At 35.3% G+C, this 22579-nt stretch overlaps 1 protein-coding gene across 2 annotated transcripts in view; it reads left to right on the plus strand.

The window, feature by feature from the left end:
* suclg2 (succinate-CoA ligase GDP-forming subunit beta) overlaps positions 1-22579 on the plus strand; it is a 143593-nt gene that overhangs the window by 67571 nt on the left and 53443 nt on the right. For both annotated transcript variants that reach the window (XM_042339477.1, XM_042339478.1), the window contains exons 3-9: positions 3002-3101; positions 4431-4521; positions 4803-4955; positions 5355-5444; positions 6770-6866; positions 14102-14263; positions 14661-14803. In XM_042339477.1, the coding sequence (XP_042195411.1) occupies positions 3002-3101; positions 4431-4521; positions 4803-4955; positions 5355-5444; positions 6770-6866; positions 14102-14263; positions 14661-14803 (836 nt within the window). The remainder of the gene's footprint in view (positions 1-3001; positions 3102-4430; positions 4522-4802; positions 4956-5354; positions 5445-6769; positions 6867-14101; positions 14264-14660; positions 14804-22579) is intronic.

The raw sequence follows: 22579 nt of genomic DNA on the forward strand, positions 1-22579 counted from the left end.
TCTATAATATCACATTTCTCACATATGATTTTAGAGGAAATAAAGCAAAATCTTTGTTGTCATATAGCAGCGCCTTAGAGTTGTCCAGTAGCTTCACTTAAGTAATAGTTTCATAAAACCAGTTCACACCGTAAATAAATCACTGAAGTAAGTGCACAGGATTGATTAAGATGATGTTTCAGCTTTTGGATTATTTTGGCTAACCTGGATAACCCAGGGGGTTTGAATATTCACAGAGTTAAAGGCCTGAAATGGATAATGAAGATTGGTGTAAAAGCAGCAGACCACAAGGGATGTTTTTTTTTAAAAAAAAGGACAAAAAGGAAAGTTTTTAGTGGCAGTAATTACAGACAACCTCTGCTATGATGATGAGATATAAAAAATTGTGATATGCATGTACACACACATATCACACACACACTGCAACGTTGTTGAGAAATTAAATTCTATCCTATGCAAACAGCCCACTGTTTAGTTAAAACAAAACAAGAAGTAGATATTAATCATCTAAATTCGGGGGAAACAAATGGGTCCTAAATTCTTTCTCAAAACCAGCTAAATTTGAAGCATTTTTAGGTTGGCTTGTCATTCGTCACTGTTAGGGATTAACATTGGTTTTAAATATTAATGAACCTGCTGAGATAAGCAGCATTTAACATTCTTGTGTATTGCGTCCAAGATGGATCTGTACTTGGAATTACTTTGCCATGTAACATATTTCAAGCTCCTTCATTATTATGATCCTTCCTCTTCGTAATGTACTCTTACATACCCATATCACATACACAATGCAAGACACTTCAATATGCAGTTGGCACCAATCTTGGAGGGGTTAGGACTGTGGAATCAGAAAAGCAGCCAAGATCTTAAGAGTTTGTCAGTATATATCTGGGCTGATCTGGCAAATGGAGTTCAATACAGATAAATGTAATATGATGAATATACAAAGCAAAAATAGGAATTACATATACTCCATGAATGGGATAGAATTTGCCAAGCGGGAGTTGACTTATTACTCACCAAGCAATTGCTTTTTCTTTGTCTGGATTAAAGTAGAGCCATAAAAACAAATTATCTTCTATTTACTGTTGATTTTTTGGTATGCCATTGTTCCCTTATTCAGAGCCTTGAAGTGATGTACTCCTCCACAGATATGTTCAATGCTGCTACTTAGTTGATCCAAGAATAAGCAAACTTGAGTATTGCTAATTGAGCTGTAGAAGTGAGATCATAGTATGCAAAAGTGTATTAGCCCATTAAGTCTTGACTATCCATTGATAATACACAACATATCTGATTGTAGACTCTATGCCTTCTAATCACTCTCCTGAGAAATCCTGCATAAATGGTGCAGAATTTTTCAGAGGGTGGGTTTGGAACCATGAGATTAGATAAACTGAAGGGCCTTCGTCTTCCAAACCAATCTTGTGCTGTGCTCTGCCATCTTGGACACAATACACAATTATAGAATCATAGAATTATACAGCACAGAAGGAGGCCATTGTCAATGATGTTGAATTTTACCTTTAGAGATTGGATCTGGGCTTTCTGAAATTTTTGAAACCCCTTTAAATGTAATTATTTTTAGTGAGATAAACTGTATGGTTCTATTCTATGTTGATAGAATCATAGAATTATACAGCACAGAAGGAGGCCATTCAGCCCATCGTGCCTGTGCCGGCTCTTTGAAAAGAGCTGTCCAAATCAATCCCACTGCCCCGCTCTCTCCCCATAGCCCTGCAAACCTGTCCTTCGCAAATAATTATTTATTCATGTGTCCTTCACATATCCACTATTGAACCCTGGCTCGTTGCCCCTAACAGACCTTTCTAATCCCACCATTAAATTTAGGATTGGTTATTTTAACACGTCTTATCCCTATTACTTCCAGTTCCATTCTTAATGAGATATTTATCCAGTTCTTCTTTGAAGAAGATTGAGTTGATATTTATTAACAGATATATAAAGTATGAAATAACCATAAGACTGAAAGATTGAGGACAATATTTCACATTAAATGGCTTAGAATAGAATCTGTGTAAAAGTCAGAGTAAGATGTATTTTTGGGAGTATTGAACGAGGAGGACTGGTATTTGCTTGTTTGAAAGGAGGATTTTAAAATATTAAAATTGCTAAGCAGCCAGTAGAAGAGACATGGAGAAAATGAAATGTCTATTAATTAAATAATTTACATGGGGTTTTGATTGGAAACAAGTAGTAGCTTTCATACACCATAAATTACACGGCTGCTGACATTTGTTTTATGGGATATTAATTTTTTTAACTGCTATTAACATTCTTGAATTATTTTGTGGTGAAAGGATTTAGATTTCAGTTGCCAGGGATGATGTAGGCCAATAGAGATTGAAGATTGATACTGTTGGTTTCTGAACCTTTAGTGGCACTTGAGCTTGTTTTTGCACACAGTACAATTTTTATTTTCACAGTCTTAAATGTCAATGGCTATATTGATGCAGCGACTGGAGACAGCTGACACGTTTTGTACTAGACTACAAACTGCTAGCCAGATTACGTGTTTAGTCTTAACCAAGGAATACTCAAACATGCAGTTTGTGGACAGCAGTTTAAACAGCGCCTTGGGACGTCCTCCCAACATGAAAGGCCTATACAAATGTAATTTTGTTGTTGTATTAAACGCAAAGCATTCACCTTTTTAAAGCCAATGATTTGAAATCTTTGTGGGTGATATACTAAATTAATTTAAAAACATATTTGTAAATTATAATTAACCTGTACCTTTCAAATGGTCAAAGAATAATCAAGTAGATCTGTGTTTACTCAGCAGAGAAGTATTCAGTCTGTTCAGCTAGATGTTGATGTATAGGAGATTCTAAGGGTTGCTTGCTAACTTATTAAATAGTGCATTTTTTAAAAAGAAAATCTGAATTCCACAGCAGAATTTTATTTGTGAAGAAATACCACAACCGCTGAATAATTTGCTGGACAATAAATAGTATGTTATTGTGTTTCTCTCCCACAGAAGCAAAGGAAATTGTTTTAAAAGCTCAGATCCTGGCTGGTGGCAGAGGAAAAGGCAACTTCACCAGTGGATTGAAAGGAGGAGTGCATTTAACCAAAAAGTATGTTCAAAGTTTTCTTGAGAAAATTATTTTCTTCTCTCTAACTCTCTCTCTAGCCATGCTTGATTCTGTGGTGCAATGGTTAACTTAGGGCTTGTAGTTGTTGAGGCCACAAGTGCTATTACTATTCAGAACCACAACTCACAGCCATGTAGTCAAATATATTTATGAACTTGTTAAATATTTTATAAACTATTTTGCTGTTCCAAAAAGCTTAAGTACAGTATGTGATGCTCCTTTAAGAAAATTGTCTCTCCCAATGTTACACTGAGTGCAAATGTACTACTTTTCAGGAAATATTAGTAAACTGAATGTTTTGTGTGAAATAACAATAGTTAAAGCGTGTTTAATGCACTAGGTATGTGATGTAGGGATTCCTTACAGTAGTATTTGGCATGCAAATCTTAATGCAAGTTAATATGCTCTTTCAATATGGGATTAGCAATTAATACATCTAGTGGGCGTGTTAAAAAAGTGACAACCATTACTACCTTTACTGGATGGGGGTCTTTTAATACAGCTGGCTAATACATGTTTGTAAATATGGAGCTTTATATAGTTGTGTTCATCAATCTTATTAGTTGACAAATCGTATACATGTAACTGGGAAATTAAGAATTAATACATTCAGAAATGTACTCATGGTCTTAATTTTATGTAGGATTGGGCCTATATAAATAGTAGAATTTAGATATGAAAATATTAGTTTATTGCCTGTTCAGAATGTTAAGCCAAATCTTTTTCATCTTGCAGGGAACACCAAAACTATTTCTGCATATTTGAAAATAACAAATTGAATTGAAAATGAGACATTGATTCGAATGGAAATTCAAGTAAACACAAAATGACAGTTGCTTTTAATAAAAACATTTGTTTCAGAAATTATCATATTCATGTGTTTCTAGGTTTTGAAAATCCTAATGGATCAAAGTATAGGACCTATTCCTGGTAGAAAGTGGCAAAGTAAGGTTTGTTGAACTTGTGGGATATGAGTACTGGAATAAATTAAGATACCCAGTACCTATAGTTGCCCGTAGAGCGAGCTCTAATGGTTCTGTAGCTCAGATGTGACTTCTAGTGGTAGTAATATAGCATTACAATTATACAGTGCTGACTGGAGAATGGTTGGTCCTTTCATTTTGTGAAAATTTTGATGCTGTAAGGTTCTGGAGCAAGATGCCCACAAACAAATGTTTTCCATCTTAATCTCAAAGGATTACAAATATGGCATTCAACATATTTCCAGATAATTTTCAAAGATACAGTATAGTAAAAGCGGAAAGGCTGTTCATATTTGTTCGTATTTCTACATTTTCTTTGTATTTTTAGTCCAGATGATGTTGCACAGCTGGCAAAGCAAATGCTTGGGTACAGCCTCATTACCAAGCAGACGGCAAAGGAAGGTGTTAAGGTCAACAAGGTAATGGGAAAAGATGTTTCAAAATAAACAAATAAAGGATTTTTCGATGGTTCTTTATCTCAAGTGTTAGATATTATAAGGCTCTTTTTGTTAAAAAAAACTGAGTAAATGCTGATATTGAACTTCTGAAAATATATTCATGGATTAAACAATAATAAAACGTGAATGAAAATACAGTAATTGACGCACAGCCCCCAAAGTAAAACAACCTTTTAAGATAAATAGCTGAATTATACGGCTATTAAACTAAATGACTTGCTTCTAATTGATGTGTTATCAAGGTGATGGTGGCAGAGGCCTTGGATATTGCCAGAGAAACATATTTAGCCATTATGATGGACAGAACCAGTAATGGACCAGTAATAGTTGGGAGCCCCCAGGGAGGAATGGACATTGAAGAAGTGGCAGTCACTAATCCTGAACTAATCTTCAAGGTATGCTGAACCCTATAACTTTACTGAAGCTATTCAGCTATCATTTCTGCAATGGATTAAACTGATGGTGGGCAGCAGGTGTTAGCCTAGCTTTTAAAACATAACAGCACAAGAATTTGCTCATACCATCTGTGTGGCAATTTAATGTGAATGTCGGTGTCATATTGTCTTGTCACCGTGCCACACTAAAGACTGATGTTTAAGGATTTTTAGATAGATTGTGGAGTAATTATACTTATTTGTTAAAAAGGCAACTGGTACAGACTTGATATACGGGAAGAACAGACTTGTCAGAATTGAACTGCCCGATTGCCATTCTTTTGAGGCGTTTAACTTGTTTTCTTTAATCTGACAGTGATGTGATTTGCTGTAAAATATTCTGTTACTTTCATTTCACAGGAGATTATTGACATCTTTGAAGGGGTGAAAAGTGACCAGGCCCTTCAAATGGCAGCCAACCTTGGATTTAAAGGGCCACTACAGCAGCAGGTATGATATCAAAGAAAGTGAGCGTGAGAGAGGCATCCTCAAAAAAAAAATTCTGCTCAGCTGACATCAACAATGGCATAATAATAATTTGTGAATGTGTGACTACAAATAATTGAAATTCACATTATTTTTCTTTCTGGATTCGGAGGAGAGACAGTGTTTAAAACTGACTTTATAATAATAATTTTAAAAGCTGTCTTTCACATACAGGGACTGCCGCTTACGGTTGCCATGACCTGCTGCTGCCATTCTCCTAGTAAAGCAGCCAGTCCACAGTTGCTATGGGAGGTGGTGGGGGTGAGGCCACACCCCAGTACCGTCTGACGCTCTTCCCAGGGGATTTACGGCAAGGTGTGGTGCCTGGCGTCTGTGGTGCGGCCGCCAACAATATTATTCTCAGACTCGCTGAGCACTGTGATCAGGCTCCAGACCTTCACACAATGTCTGCGTATCTCTCCGATTATATAATAGTTATGCAGCATATAATATCATACAGCATATAATAGATACCATTCTATGACTCGCACAGACGAGATCAATTCCTCGAAAAAACAGTACTCACTCAAAAAAAAACCTACAACTCATTCAGAATAAGCTTGCCAAAAGAAACTTCAACGCCCAAGCAGGAAGCCTGATTGATGAGCATTAAAATCTTGGGGTTTCTGGGGAACGTTCAGTGATAGAAACTTAAAATGGTTCTAAGTCCTTATAAAATAGGCAATGTTCTCTAATTAATAAGTTTTAATAATATTAAAAATTTAAACTAGTATTGTTGAATGTCAAAATGGATGTGTGGCTTAATTGAAATTATGTAATAGATATACTCACTCACGCTGAGCCTCAAATCATCTCTGAGCTGATTAATTTGATTGTTTTCATAAATTGTGATTAACAATCTAATGATGTTAACACTGCAATGCCATGCTACATGCTACCTTTGTAAAGTGGCTAATGTAGAGTTTATAAGGACATCTTCAGAACATTATTTAAAACTCAGGCACATGGTTAGAATTAGGAATAAATATACGTGTAACCTTTGATTTACAATGGCTGCTGTGTTTTGTGCAGAACAAAATGATTTTGTTTTCTTCTGCATTAATCTGTTTTTATGCAATATATTGAATATAATAGTTTAATATATCAGTGTGATGGATATTTCTTCTGTTCAGTTGACAAGTGAAAAATGAATCTGATGGCAACCTTACAGAATGATCTGTAAGATACTGCAATTAAATCACATGTGAGAGATTATTTTGCGTAGAATTACAATTTTGCATCTTTCTTATACAATATATCTTTCTGATTGTGTTTATTTTATTAAACAGGCTGCAGATCAGATTAAGAAACTGTACAATCTGTTTTTGAAAGTTGACGCCACTCAAGTAGAAATCAATCCCTTTGGTGAAACTCCAGATGGACAAGGTAAGAGGCTGGGAACAGATGCATGCCTTTTGTTTTTGGTTTACACATCAAAAGAAATAATTAGTGACCACAAATGTACTAATAGTTCACTTTGACTGAATATAATTCTAGCATTACATATTCAAGCTTGAATAGGCTGGAGACAGACACCCTGAGTAGTTAAATTAGCCACTCACTCTCTTTTAACTTTATAATCGTAAGACAAGACTGTATCACCGAGAGTCGGCATTTGTCAATGCCGTGTTTTTCATTGAAAACATTGGAATAATCCAGAATTAGGATTTTTTTTAAAAAAGATGGCTCTTCTCTCCTGTTACTGAGATTCTTTTTCTATAAACAATGGAAAAAACTCTACAATTTGTCTTTTCTATTCTCCCTCATGTTTATTAAAATAATACAACAACTTGCACTTATATAGTGCCCTCCACACAGGGTAGTGTCTCAGAGCGCTTAACAGTTGAAAGACAACCAGTGTTTTTTTACAAAACCAGTTGTGCCTTGTAGAATTGCTAAATCGGAAATTAGCTGTCGACAAAACATTTACAAAGCTCATGATTACTGAAATTGTCAACCAAGGATCAAAACTAAGATTTCCAGGGAATTAGTATTGGAATAGGTAGTAGTTGACATGTTACATTAGGATAACATGAGTACACCAAATCAATACACAATGGAGGTTAAAATGGTGTTTCAATTAGTTGGAATCTCTTCTCTTTACAGGGTGCAATGAAGAAAGTAACCAATTCTCCAACCTTTGTGGGGGCACATTTCAGACAGGTGAAAGGAAGGAATTGTTGTGTTCTGTTTTAAGAGTTGTTTCCTTTCACCTCGTTTTGTATGGGGTGGAGATTTGCTCTGTTGAGAGAGAAATCCTTATGATTTTTCATGCTGACGAAGTCTAAATCCTGATCAGTCTTATTTCTGTGTGTTGCTGTCTAGGAATTCTCAGAAATAATTAAATTATTGATTACGTTAGTGAAACCCTTGGAGCTAATCTTACATGTGTAATCCTGTTTGAAAGGTAATTCTTCACATCAGTAGATAAGTTACTGAAGGGTGTTGATAAATTTTGATGTAACCATGTATGTGGTATTTTACAGGTTAATTGGTCAATTTCTTTTAAAGGTTAAAACGCCTGCATTTGAACACCATATTAGAGCAGGAAAAATATTTTCAAATACAAATAAGGTAAAATGAATTGAAAAGTATGGCAGTAATCCAATTATTTTAGCTATCTATTGGTCTACTCATTCTTAAACCATCTTTGTGATGTATTGTTAAAGTGAAATTTCAAAGAAGCACAATTAATATGTATAAGAAAAATGATGAACTTTCAGGAGAAGTTCATATAAAATAAAATTGAGGATTCATTATTGAAACCCATGTTTTGTTTTTAAATTCAATATGTGAAGATCTGTGATGCTGTATTGAACCTGAGCAAGCTGACGTTGTCAGATAGGCAGCAAGTATGGAATACCTTCATGTTGTCTCAGTTTGTTTTTAGAATGAAAGATATGGACTTGAGGCAATACTTTTATTTTGAAAACTATCTGGTGGTGTCTATTGCTACCTTCTATAAACAGTTAACTTGTATTATTGTAAAGGTAATCTTGATTGAAGAACTGTGATTACTCGTGTTGATTAAAAAGTGTTCACTAATGCGAGTAGGAACAATGATGAGATGATTTCAGCCGAATGACAAACAAATCTTCGTCAAGCTCTAAGATAGTATTTTCATAGGCTGCTGATTTCCACTTCCCCCACCTTCCACTTTTCCTAACCATGGTCAGTTTCCAGAAAGCTCTTTGAACTTCTGAAGCACAACATTAAAGTGAATGATAAATGTGGGGTCATAATGCATAAAAGATGGTGGCAAAAATAAGCAAGGTGATTTCCTGCAAATCTCTAGCTAACCCCAGCAAAATATTACAGAAACTGAAATGAAACTTCAAAAATATTTGTGAGAATATAAAATAATTTCATTAATATGCAAAAATAATTACCTTGGTAATGTGCTTAAGTAGTTGGATTTGACAGTTTATTCATGAATAATATAGAGCACGTGCATCTGCTTCTAGGTTTTTTGCTGTAATGAGGTGGATTCAAGTAGAACGTAAAATGGAGGAAAAATTGATATGATAACATTTAACAGATTTTATCTGTGAAATTGTTTTACTGCAAGAAGGCAATTGCCTTCTGGGTCTCAGAACAGAGAAAACAATCTATAACAACTAATCCTAATAAACATGAAAATAGCAACATGGAAAAATAAAAGCAGAGACTAATTAAAATGATAACCATGGATATGAATGATGCCATTCTGTACTAAATTTCATGATTTGCATGTCAATGCACATTTTGATACTGGATATTTTCCTATGTTGCAACTCTCATCATAACTTACTTACGTTTGGACAAGCTTTTCTGCCAATTCTCTTCGCGCCAGGAGACATTCCCAAACTTTTTTCTTTATTAGAAATGACTTGATTATTAATTTTTAACGTCTAGCTGGCAGCAGTGTCAGCTGGTGTGTTTCATGCAGTTCTGATTGAGTGTGATCTCACCAGTGTTACTGCCCAAATTCATAAAAAGATGCATAATTTAGAAGTTTCATTTTGTTTCCGCAATATTTGGGATGAGTTGGTGAGAAATGAGCATAAAATGGTCATGTTTTTATTATCACCATCACCTTTTATGCAGTGTAACCTCCCATTTATCGTTTCCTTCAATGATCGATTGTCTACAAAATGCACAGTCACTACACTTTCCTGTAAAGGTGCTTTGAGTCGTCCCCCGATTCCAAAGGAGCTAGATTAAATGCCAGGATTATTATATAATTAGAACTCAATGTGAAATTTGGTTTAGTGCTTTCATGTAATCATTTGAAATATAATTGACATATTCATTCAAATTATAATGCATGCTTTGAGGTTCTGTTGATGTCAAGCACACCTCCATACAGTGTAAAGTCCACTGCTTTCTAAAATAGTGTTTCAGTGCTATTATATAAAAAATCTGCTGCTAATGGGAAAATAATAATAATAATCCTTGCATTTGATATAGCACCTTATCACGTCGGCTGACATCAACCTTTACTTTCTCTCAAGCTACCTTCTGTTAGCAAGAAATATAATTTCTGGAATATATTGCCATTCGTTTAACTAGAATCCAGAAAGTCTTCCATTTTAATATTTTCTTCCTGCCAAGAGTCAGTCAGTGTGGTAGTTACCTGGATAGACAGATGTGACATCTGTGGCATCTCTCTGTTGATCTTCCGTCAAACTCTTTTCTATTCCCTTCACTGATATAATACTTCTAAATTGAGGGGTGGACCCGGAAATGAGCTTTCAGTTGTAACTTGCAACCCATTAAATTTGAATGCATAGCTCCACACTTTGCTTGACCTGTGGACTTGTATCCATATAATGTGAGCTGTTATCATATTTGTGGTGCAAACCTATACATGTATACATTCACCTTTGCTGCATTTCCCCTCCTTACGCATCATGCTAAATAGTGCATGGTAATAATTTAGCAATAAATCTCACAATTTAAAGGTTTACTTATTTTGTTGTCAGACCCATCCATCTGCTACCCTGTGAAATTCTATCTATTCTGGAATATTTGCAATCTCTTTTAGACCATGGGTTAAAATCCAGTTCCATTAGAGTGCATGTGTCAGCTGTATTAATATTTCACAAACCGTTTACCTTTGGATGCCATCACCTGATAGGCTGCTTTACATGGTGTGTGTAGAAATTTAACCCAGACTGCTTCCCTATGATTCCGACCTGGGGTATGAATTTAGTAATGTACTCACCATTTGAATTTACAACTTTTTTTGTGAACAAACATTTTCTGTGGCTTTAGTAAGTTAATGAATTAAATACTGTATCTGTTGTTTCATTTTACTTGCTTTGCTTTCCTGACAGTGCAGTGCTCCATACTGTCCTAAAGTTTTTTTTTCTCAGTTATCGAAAGTTATCGAGACTCAGTAGAAAGTTAGAGAGTTCAGTTAGCTGAAGGGATTCTTAATTGTTACAATCCTAAAGGTAGAATCTTCTTCTCATCCGCCACCGTCCTCCCTCAAACCAGTTGCACTCAACTCATTCCAGAGCTGTACTTTGGGCAACTTTTTAAGAATTTTTCAACTGATAGGATTTGCCAGAATGTGACCTGAAGCAATCATCACACATTAACCAAGCATTATGGATTTTCTCTTTGTCTTGTGCTGCTGACTATGGCAGGTCAGTTCTGACCGTCAGTGTTTCAGGTCACCCACTGGGTTCTTCCAGCTCCAACACTTAGAGCGTGGTGTTTGGAGGATAATAATAATAATAATAATAATAATCGTTGCATTTGATATAGCACTTTTCACGTCGGGAGGACGTCCCAAAGCGCTTCACAGAACACACTGCAAAGTGAATTGACTGTATATTTGTGGGCGAACGCGGCAGCCAATGTTGACAATTCTTCAAATCAATAACAACATTCACACAACAAGCTTCCTCCCTCCCGTCCCATGTGGAAACCGTAATAAAAAATTACATGGTCAAATTGCAGTAATCTTAAATGATTTCCATTCCCTAATCAAAGACATCACTGAAGCATTTCTAGAAAGAATTCTCCATCCTTCTTTCCCCCATGTCAGAAAAATGTTAGTGCCTGACTGGAAATGTAAGTGGGGATGGGGTGTTGGGGATTATTTGTAGTAGCTTGGTGCTGAACATAAGTAGCACGATGCACAGAATTCTGGTTCATCGAGCTACTTAGAACAATTATTCAAAATAGGTTTTGATTACATGGCCCAATTTGCCTTTATTATTAAATTTACATTCATAAATCTGCTACACTGTAGGATTTTTTAGTAATAAAAATGCACACAATTCTGCTACCTTTTCCCCTCTTAACAGCAATGTATAAGATCAGATTTTTTTTTGAAATTTGGTGTTGAAATTTTGCTTCATATTGGAATGTGTCCTATTTTGAGTCATTATCTCCCAACTAGTTCCAGCTGCTAATTTATTTTTAAAAATTTCTCCCATGTTATCATTCTTTTCCTTCCTACATCTAAACCATCTCTGTTTGTGTCTTGTTGTCGTCTTCATATTTTGTTCCTAAATTGCTCACAGTTCATTATTTCTTTGGTACCTTTCAATTCCCACCTTCTTCACTTTGGCCATTCTCTTCTCCATTTCCAAGCACTTTGTGGTGCCAGGAGTGTTAGTTGCAGTGTGGGCAGCTGGTATGCAGTGCTTCTGGTCTTTCACCACTGACAGGTTAAAGCTCTATTGTGTTTTACAGGCAAGGAGTTTTATACTGGTCAGTTTGCACTTATAATTTAATTGAATAACACATAAACATTTCAATAATCAATGTTGAAACAAAGACATAATAAAACATGTTTACAGGGGGCAAAAGGTAAAGTTGGTTATTATCTGCTAGATATTCTAATTTCACTGCAGAAGTATTTCCGATTGATTTATTATACAATTATTATTGTTCTAAACAAATTAAGGCTTGCAATTTTGTTAACTTTGCCAGTTTAGCAAAAAAAAACTATTGATGTTTAATTTGTTTGTTATAAAAATGTAATGTTTGTGTTTCAGTTTGAAGAACCTGAATTACAATGTATAGTTTCAGAAACTGTACACTGTAATTCAGATTCTTCAAACTGTAACAGTACATTTTTATTCGGGGACATTTATATTCTCTTAGTCTTTATAATCCATGTTTTTTGCGAGGACCTTAATCTTACATCTCTCTGGAGAACTCTCCCAATTGTTGCAATAGCCAATTACTGTTTCCATGCATGCAGATGCACAGAGAGCAAGACTTACCCAAAAGATTCTGTGTTTTTTTTATTGTCTGGCTTTTTAAAAAAAGCTTTCGAAAATATACACACAACCATTAATTTTACCTCCTCTCCACCATGCCCAATCACCTCCTGATTTTCTGCAGTGCGATTAATCTGCAATTCATGGTACCTTCTACCAAGGGTCAGTTTTTTCAGCCTGTAACCTTCCACTTGTTTTTCTATAATTGTAAGGTTAGATAGCTATGAAAGGGATTTTTCTTTTATCTGTTATGGGATCATGACATTTCTTTCAAGCTGATAAAGGATCATACCTTTTTTCCTTCTTCTGATCAGTTTGGTGTAAATTGTACCTTTTGTCAATTTTCCAATATGTATTATCTTTTGTGAAATGTTACTGGAAAGTAATTCAGTCCTGTAAATGTCAACCCTATCCGTACAATAATTAGCTATATATATATGTATATATAATTAGCCATGTATAAATATATATATAAAATTAGTGATGTATGATTAACAAATGTTTGAAAAAGTTAGTAATTGCATCCAAGACCAGGCCCAAATTTCCCAAGTCTTAACATGCAAGACCATTTAGTCTTTAGATTTTAACATCCGGCAAAATTGTTTGAAATTCCTAAATTCAGTCTTAATTTAGAAGCCTGATTTCAACAGTTCTTTGGCAAAATTGACTTCTAAATTACAACTGAATTCAGGATTTTTTTTTACAATCATGTACAATCTTAGATTTGAAGATTAAAATGGGAGAAATTTCTAAAATCTAAAGTATGCTTTTTGTTTTCTCCTTGAAAATCTCAGCATTTTTGTGATATTAATTCATAATTGAATGCTGAACTGAGCAACATGAGAATGATATGGAACTTCTGGCACATTACTCATTATTGCTTCATAGGAATGATTAATGGCAGCATCCTGTTTTTAAATTCCATTTTACTTCTGAATTGAGTCAGGCTCCGCTACTGTTAAGTGCTCTGAGATGCTACCCTGTGCTGAGGGCGCTATATAAGTGCAAGTTGTTGTTGTTGAATTGAAGGTAAGTTGAGCAAATAAATGCTATATTACTTGTACTGAGTTCTACATAGCCTATGAGCTACAACTTGGCATGCAGCTTGAACTTACAACCTCTGACTCAGAGGCGAGAGGCTAACAACCAAGCAGGTCTGACATTTACAAACATTTCATGTTTAATTTTCACAACTGTTATTTAAAATAGTTTTGTGTAGTTTTATTCATAATTTTTTGGTGAATCTGGTTTCCCTCTGAAAAAATTGAGTTATTTTTGGAGAGCTATTCCTGCTAAAATTGACTGATAACTGCATATTAATTGACTCACTTGTGAGGTAGTCTCATTATATAATTTGTAAATGTTTTTGTTGACCTCATTTCTCTTTTTGTCTTTCAGTTGTTTGCTTTGATGCCAAAATCAACTTTGATGACAATGCACAATTCAGACAACGGGATGTTTTTTCTCAGGATGACACGTCGGAAAGTGACCTCATGGAAACTGAAGCAGCAAAGCATGACCTCAAATATATTGGGATGGATGGAAACATTGCTTGCTTTGGTAAGTGAAACGAGTCTGTGGAGTCAGTTCTTGTAAGTGATATGTAAAAAAAACCTGAAAGTTTCCATATATCTGGATATAAATTTGTTCTTTATTGTGCACATTTATTAATTTGTAAATTATGCACAAATAATATGCTATAAACTATACCACTATGAACAAACTGTTTTGTTACATTTTAGAGGCAGTGTGAAACATTTTTAAGCTGTTCAATCAATTTTCATTCAAGTAAATGTGTGTTCATGGTACTTCCATTCATTTTTCCTATTTGCTTACAAATAGTCACCACACTTGACAGAAATTGGTTGTGAAGTGTTTTCACGAGGTGTTTTGACATTATAGCCACTTTAACAAATGCAAGGATGATTACCGAGTTCTGAATGTCTTTTGTAAACAGTTAATGGAGCTGGCCTTGCCATGGCAACATGTGATATTATTGATCTTCATGGGGGAAAACCAGCAAACTTCCTGGACCTGGGTGGTGGTGTGCAGGAGAACCAGGTGTACCAGGCCTTTAAGCTGCTTTCAGCTGATACTCGGGTAAGATGACTTTTTTAACAAGCACAAACATTCCTTAATATTTTGAAAGGGCCGATGTTCACTTCACCTTCCTGTTCTCCAACTTTCTACTTTGCAGAGTTGGATTTAGAGGCAATTGAAGCTATTATTACAGTTTCCATGTCCTGTGATTTTCAGTGCTTAACATTTCCCTAACTTGGAAACATTCAATCTGTACTTTCCGTTTTTCCATTAGAATAAAGTTGAGTAAAGCTACCAATGATCAAACCCAAAGTCACTGTAGGAAGATGCACTTCAGCATAAATAAACAGTAAAAGAGGAAAAAGCTGTACAGATCCTAAATGATATTTTTCAGACTTCCAAATTCCAAATTCTAAGGTTAGACTCGATTTCAATGGTAAGCGTAACGTAAACGCTTGCCTTTCATAATACATGTCATTGTATTTTTAGGACTTTTTTGATCACGCATTTTGATATCTTACCCCACGTCTTCCTTCCTCATCTCCTCGACCTCCAGCTCCGGCTCCCAGCTGGCTCCGTGAAGTTGTTTACAAATGTCCTCCCGACGTGAAATATGCTATATAAATGTAAAATTGTTGTACACAGCATTGTGTCAATAAAAAAAATCACTGAGAAATGCTGGAGGACTTTAGTAGCAAAGGAAGTTATATACCAAATCTCAATTATATATCGGGGACAAATTGACCCAACGTTGTATAAATTAAGAAGTAGTTTGAATTCAAATCAATTGTTAATGAAAGGCTAACATACAGGATATACAGCTGGAAACTTGCCCACCTTTGTCTTTCAAACAATACAGGTAATTTGAAATCATTAGATAGAAATGTTGTCACATTTCAAGCAAGTAGGACCTTTCACATACTCCATTACATCTGGCCTTTTCTGTTCTGTTGGATGCAATGTAGACAGAATTGTTCATGGTTTTTCATGCTCTCCTTTACCTCTCAAGAGGTGTTAGGTTAAGGATGAATCCGCGCTGGTTGAAGGGCTCCTGTCGTGCTTTGCTCAATTGAAACCTGCAGATAAATTTTATTAGCTTTGAAATTTTCCTTCAGACGTTGATCTAAAAGAAAATGTAAACTGGGCATGAAATTTCTTCTGTCATTCAGCTACAGATGGTAGTTAAACTATTTATGTGTAAGGGAGACAAGATACCTTAATAATGGTGGTTTGCAGTAATTCGCTGTTTTACCTGAACTAATGGAATCCTGTTCTTTAGATGATTTTGATCCAGTTCATTTTATTGCATACTCTAGCACCGTACCCTTGAGAATTCACATGTCACATCTTTTGTTCTGAATGTCTGCTATCTTGCAGTTTGAAGCTCAGGAAGAAACATGGGTGAATTAAACTTATCTTTTTGCTATAAATAATTTACCAGACTGTTGAATTTTCTCTTAATTATCTTCCACAATATGTTGCAGTCAGAAATTACCCTTTATGTAGTTTATGGGTCTTATAATGCTGTAAGAGAAATCCAAATCTGTAATGTCATTAACTTCCGGAGGAGCCTGTACAGACCTTAATAGAATCTGTGAACAGGTTTTAACATCATAATTTGACACCGTCGCTTCTTGCCACAGTTAAAATGTTTCATTTGAAAGTCTGCAAAATGTATTGGGCAATTTTGCAACATCTCATTTTGTTTTCATTTATGTGAAATCAAGGTGGGACTATAAGTCGGATTTTTGTCAGAACTGCTGTATTTCCCTGTGGCATACGTGTTCCAACTACTAAAACCTGTTGATGGTTGCTGTTTTATTATATATTATTACCTTTCATTACAACTTTAAATGGAGCATTTGTCAGCTGCTTTCCAGAAATGGTGCCAGTCCCTATTGTTTCTCTATCCCCTTGTGAGAGCAACAGGCAGAGTGCTATACTTTGTTTTACTTTAGCATGCAATGTAATATACTCCGGTGCAAAATCCCATTTGATTTGTTTTAATGCAGCACTTATATTGCATGTTTGATGGTGAATCAGTAGGATTTTGCGCCAAACCTATAGTATAAATGGAGGTTGAGCCAGTGAATTGTATTTGAGATCCATTCTTGATACAACATGGTGGGTAATAATTCCATTGGGTTCACTTTCCTGGTGGTCCATTCAAAACGCTCAGAACTGATATTGATCAATTCAGCAATAAGAGTTCTTTAATAGTATATAAAAAACAAATACCCACATGCAAAACTCTGCAATCAAGTTTTATTTTACACTGATTCAGTGTTTTGTACAGTAAGTATATACCAGGCTTACTTGTACACATCACCACACTGCAGAATAAACACAGTGTAAGTCTTCTTATTTTTCCTCAAAACATGATTTTTTTTTCAATGTTCTCTCTTCAATGTTTCATGGCCTTTTGCAAATTAGTAAATGGGCTTTGGATTTTTTTAAGGTTTCCTAACCAATGACACTTTATGAATTGACCTAACAGAGGCATATATTCCAAAGGGAGTGATAGGCAGTGGCTAACTATTTTTCACATAAGCGTACCTATCCAAGAAAATGTATCGCACATCCTGGTTTGATGGACAGCTGACAGTTGTAACTAGAATTCATTTTGACAGTGATGTAAAGCAAACTTCTAAACTGTTGTGATTCCAATGGTACCTAATATGCTACTTACCTTTAAGCCTTAGATGGCTGGCAGGTATATGGAAATTTCTGTCTCTATGGGTTGACTGGTTCTGCACACTTTCAGCTCACGCACTGTGCAGATGAAAAAAAATTACAGTAATGAACCTACTCAAGCGTCTGGGATGTGGCTGTATATCAGTTGAAAGAGGACTGTAGAGAGATCTCCTGCTGATAAAGGAAGTGAAAGCAGCTCTGTTCAAAAAAGCTAAGGAGGCAGGGATTACTCTGTGAAGTAACTAGTGGCATTGAATTTGAATGAAATTGACATCTGATGAGGTCCAGAGTTACAAATAAAATATATGCTTTTCCATGAAATATCAGGTTGAAGTAATTTAATTATGAGGTATAGTTCAAATTATTTTCATGTTGCTGTGGAGACAAACAAAATGTGCTAAAGATGCAGTTCCCATCAAAGCCTTTTTCAGAGTATATAGCATGTGATGAAAGATGAGAAAAAACACTGTGATGCTGCAAATAAGAAAAAAAACATAATAATTTATACCAAACGTTTTCTCGTTCTCTTTCCTCTGCTAATTGATTTCCTTTGGATTGCTAGCTTTTCTATTTTTGTGTTAAAAAGTGATTTTAATGTTATTCTATATTATTTGGCTATCGCATTTTGCCCACAAAATATAGTCAATTCACTTTACAGTATATTTTGTGAAGCACTTTTGAGATGTCTAAAAGACGTGAAAAGCACTATATCAAATGTAAGGATTATTATTATTACTACTATGCTTCTAATTTCCTGCTTTCTATATATAGCAAATTCCTCATATGATTGGTTGGTATGTTTATTTTCACAAAGGGGTGAGATTATTATCAAAATTGTATTTTCAAATTGTTTTTATCTGAATCTCAACCCTGTTGTTTTGACTTTCCCAATAAAACAAAAAGCAGCAAAATAAAGTGGTTGATTTGACCAGGACTGAGATAAAACCCAAATGTTGCAATGTTGGTAGAATCTAGCTTTGAATAAATGCAGGAAGAATCAAAGCATAATGGAGAATGATTTAGGCTGAGGTGCAAGTAGATAGATGTCTGTGATAACAAGATAACAGGTGGATTTTCTTGTCAGTAAAAAAAAGGTTTGTGTGTACTGATTGGACTGAGGTGATGTAGAAATAGGGCACAGGGTTAGCTGGAGACTTATTTAACCGAGGAAGGAGGATAAGTGGATTAACACGTTTTTCAGTATCAATATTTGTGTGTTCCCTATGTAGGTTGATTGTAATATCAACCTCTTTTTGTCTGTTCCTCCCCCAGTTCCTTTCTGATAGGTGACGATGTTGGGTGTTGGATCAAACTGAACACCTCACAATTGCTAAGATTCACTTTCAGTGAATTACACCCAAGCTCCCAGCAGAGTAAGAGTAAGGGGCACTAAAGACATTTTAAATGTTAGGCTGATGGAAAGGGTACAAGGCAAGCAGACATTAAAATAATTTGTTTTTAAAGCTCCAGTAGTCTTGGGCTATAAATAAATGTTATATTTATAGCCCATTTTAAAAACTTCGTAGCTAGCTGCACCCTTGAGATCTGCAGTTAATAAAGCTGATAAAGTTAATTTTGTTAATGACTTATTTAAGTACTTTATACATATGCAAAGCACTCGAATATTGAAGAGCAAGGTTTTGTGAGCAGGTAGAATTAGCTAAAAGTTCCCTTGAGCCAAGTGAAATTTTGTTCCAGTTTAAAATGGTCTGACTTTCATAATAAAATAGATAGTCGAGCCTGTACTTAGTGATGCCCAGGGCCTGCGTTGGCCTTATTGTACCTAAAGTATACTCTTGGCTTTACAGAAAAAATTATCTTCAACTCCAAAATTTTGATACAAAGATAGATGCTACTTCAGTAAGACGTATTGCGAGCATGTGTTGCTGCGGAAATTCTTTATAAGAATAGAGTTTTAAAACAAGATTATAAATTGTTGTGCCATTTAGTTTACGATCCTGAAAAAGCAGATCTATGTACAATTGCACCAAAGCTACCACCATGTAATGTAATTAAAATGTTATAATATTTTTCATGGACTGCAATAAATTTCTACACTAGGCAGTGCTTTTGCTAACCGAGCCATCGGGCATTGCCACCGATAATTAATTGACTAATAAAAGTGAATGAAACTCGTTATTTTTAATGCAGTATTAGCAGGCTGTCAGAGTTAACAGTCTACAACGTAAAACAGTGCTTGACGTTAATTAATTTGAGACAAAAAAAATAAAATTGACTAAATAATCCTGCACTATTTCATTCCTCATACCTATCAAAAGACTTTGAATTGTGTCGTTTTATGAATTAAATATTAATGACCTTGGATCATTACTCCCACCAGGTTTTGTCATTTCTGCACCCAGCTCCTCTTTTTGGATGTCTCTTCAATTAGAATTTAAATGTGAGATAAGGAACTCTCTGTTACTCCAAGATTGATCAAGATTGCTTCAAAAAACAACATAGTGGCTATTTCTAGTTCATTAAATGATATTTTGATGGGTAGATACTTTGGTGCATTCTATCTATTTTTGTTTTCATTTTGTTAATGTTTTGAATTTCCAAACATTATTGTATACATACTGGAATGAATATAGACCCCTGAGCAGCTCTTGCCTCAGTAACAAATTTTCAAACTTTAAAGCAAATCCTTTTTATTAAAGTCTGGGGCTGCAAAGCATGACTTGCCATTGAAAGAATATAAAAGACCAAATTACCTTTTGCTTCAAAGTCAGAGAAATCTTATCAGAATTGTGTAGTTCCTGGTGTTTCCCTGGAGGTTTTGACCCACAACTGCTGATTGAGAATGTGCTCTCTGGATCGTGAAGGATTTGCCTTTAATCAAAATTTAACATTGCAAGAAGGGGAACTTTTTCTGCTATTTATAGTGGTGATGCAGATGCATGAATAGTTATTTGTTTGGGCCTGTAGGTTGCAGCTTTACTAAACAGATCGAGCTAAGCATTGGCAGGCAGCAAAAAAAAGGGTTTGTCTGAGTACCATAGCTGGAAATGGCTTAGAAACCTTTTAGTTCCTGTGCTACTGAATGAACAGCTCTGGACATTGGGGAGCCATTAACTGTTATGCCATCAAGCTTGTGTTTCTGGGACTCTGAAGGTGTTAAATTTGTAGCAGTGTTATACTGCCGTTTATACTGCTGAGAACAAAGCACCTACACTGCCAGCAGTCTAATATGGAAAGGGAAACCTGATTTATACTTTGCACTCCACATTATTTTGAATTAGGTTGAAAAATAGAAATGCTTTTCTGTTCTGCAGCTCTTTGTGTACAGAACACTAATATCTGGTGATTTTAAAGCTATTAAAGAGCCTGTCTTACCATTACTTCTTTAATTGTTTTTTTAAAAACATAATCCGTTTAGGAGCACAGCAGTGTTAATCTTATATGATTCACACCACCATACTGCGCAGGTGTGAATGGCACCATTCCCACTACCTTTGCTGTTAGGATTGAGGCTCCATGTGTGGTATTTTGTGCTCCTGAATCCCCGCTTATTTTGCATGTTTGGTGAAACGCTGTCTAAGTCATTTTGATACACCACCAAACGTACAGTTTAAAACTGCGTTAGTCTCACTAAATGGTTCTAAATAAATAGCAATGTTATTGAAATAGAAAGGATTCATTTCTTTTAATGTTTGATTACCCATTACTGTTCCACAATAACAATAATCCTTGCATTTGATATAGCGCCGTATCATGTCTTCTAGACGACTCAAAACGCTTCATAGAATAGACTGTAAAGTGAATTGAGTGTATGATTTGTGGGTGAAACAATCCTTGGATATCACAGTTACATCTCAAAGAATTCAACTAATTCACAATTAGTGGATGGTCTGATTGGCAAATTAAGGAGTATTATGAAATCACCAGGAAACAAATCGATGGATTGTAGACTGAGTTCATACTACAGATTCTTTGGGACGTCTTCCCGACGTAAAATGCGTTATCCAAATGTAATATTGTATTGTAAAATTAAGTGAACAATACAATATATGTTAAGTTCAGTAAACTCCTTATACCTCATCACTCTAAGGAAAACGAGTTACATGAATAAATTCCAGCCAGGACATTGGCAGCATGACAAACACTGCGATTGAAGGGGGTAAATTCAGAACAAATCTGCGGAAACACTACTTCAGTGAGAGAGTAGTCAACTTATGAAACAGGCTCCTTCGGGAGACAGTGGAAGAAGAAAATGTGATTTATTTCAAGAACAAATTAGATAGATTTCTGCTAGAAAATAATATCTAGGGATACAATATATAGATTGGGGCATGCCATGTCAAGTGACTGCTAGGATGGTGGAAGGAGAACTAGATGGACCTTGGTCTTCTTTCGCCTAGCAAATTTTTATGTTCTTATGACTAAGTGTTAGTGACAAGTTAATTCAGGTTTGAGTTACCAGGAATTTACTATATAGTATTGAACAACGTATTCAATTTCTAACTCAGATTATAAAATCTTATCAGGATTTTGTTATTATTTGTTTTCTTCAAATTGTCCTTTTGACTTTTAGTATTGTTAAAGAGCTACTTCCATAACTAAAAATAATACAAACAGAACTATGTTGCCAGCAAGCAAACCTCGACAAATCTGCTTAGTTGTGGTGTACGGTGTTCAAATCAGCCCTCAGCTAATTTAAATGCCAATTTCTTTTTCAAATCACTATTATTAGATATAGCAGTAGTATATATTGGTATACTACTGCCATTATCCAATAGTATACACTGCAGCAGTATAATTGCGTTATTAGAATACAGTCCACACGTGTGCAGTGTTTGACCTTTGTCTAGGGCATCTCAGACTAATCCAAGAAGGTGCTGTCAGTCCCCTCTTCCAGTCCAAAATCCACTTGGCTTTATTTTGTGGCTTGATCATTAAAGCTTCAACAAATGTTCAACAGCTCTAATTGCAGATATTTTTGTTTCATTGAATGAGCAAAGTGTTTTACCAAGCATTCTTGTAAAGTGATCAGTGTGACATTTTCTCCCCATTTCAAGCATTTCTGACTGAGAGGCAGGCAGGGGAGCACATCAAGCAATTAGTGGTCTGAAGCAGATGCAACAGTTTCTAATTGTTCTGTTAATTAGTAATGAGAGACTAAATTGACAGTTTTGAAATGTT

The sequence above is a fragment of the Callorhinchus milii genome, unplaced genomic scaffold, assembly GCF_018977255.1.
Source record: "Callorhinchus milii isolate IMCB2004 unplaced genomic scaffold, IMCB_Cmil_1.0 Scaffold12, whole genome shotgun sequence".
NCBI classification, from domain to species: Eukaryota; Metazoa; Chordata; class Chondrichthyes; order Chimaeriformes; family Callorhinchidae; genus Callorhinchus; species Callorhinchus milii.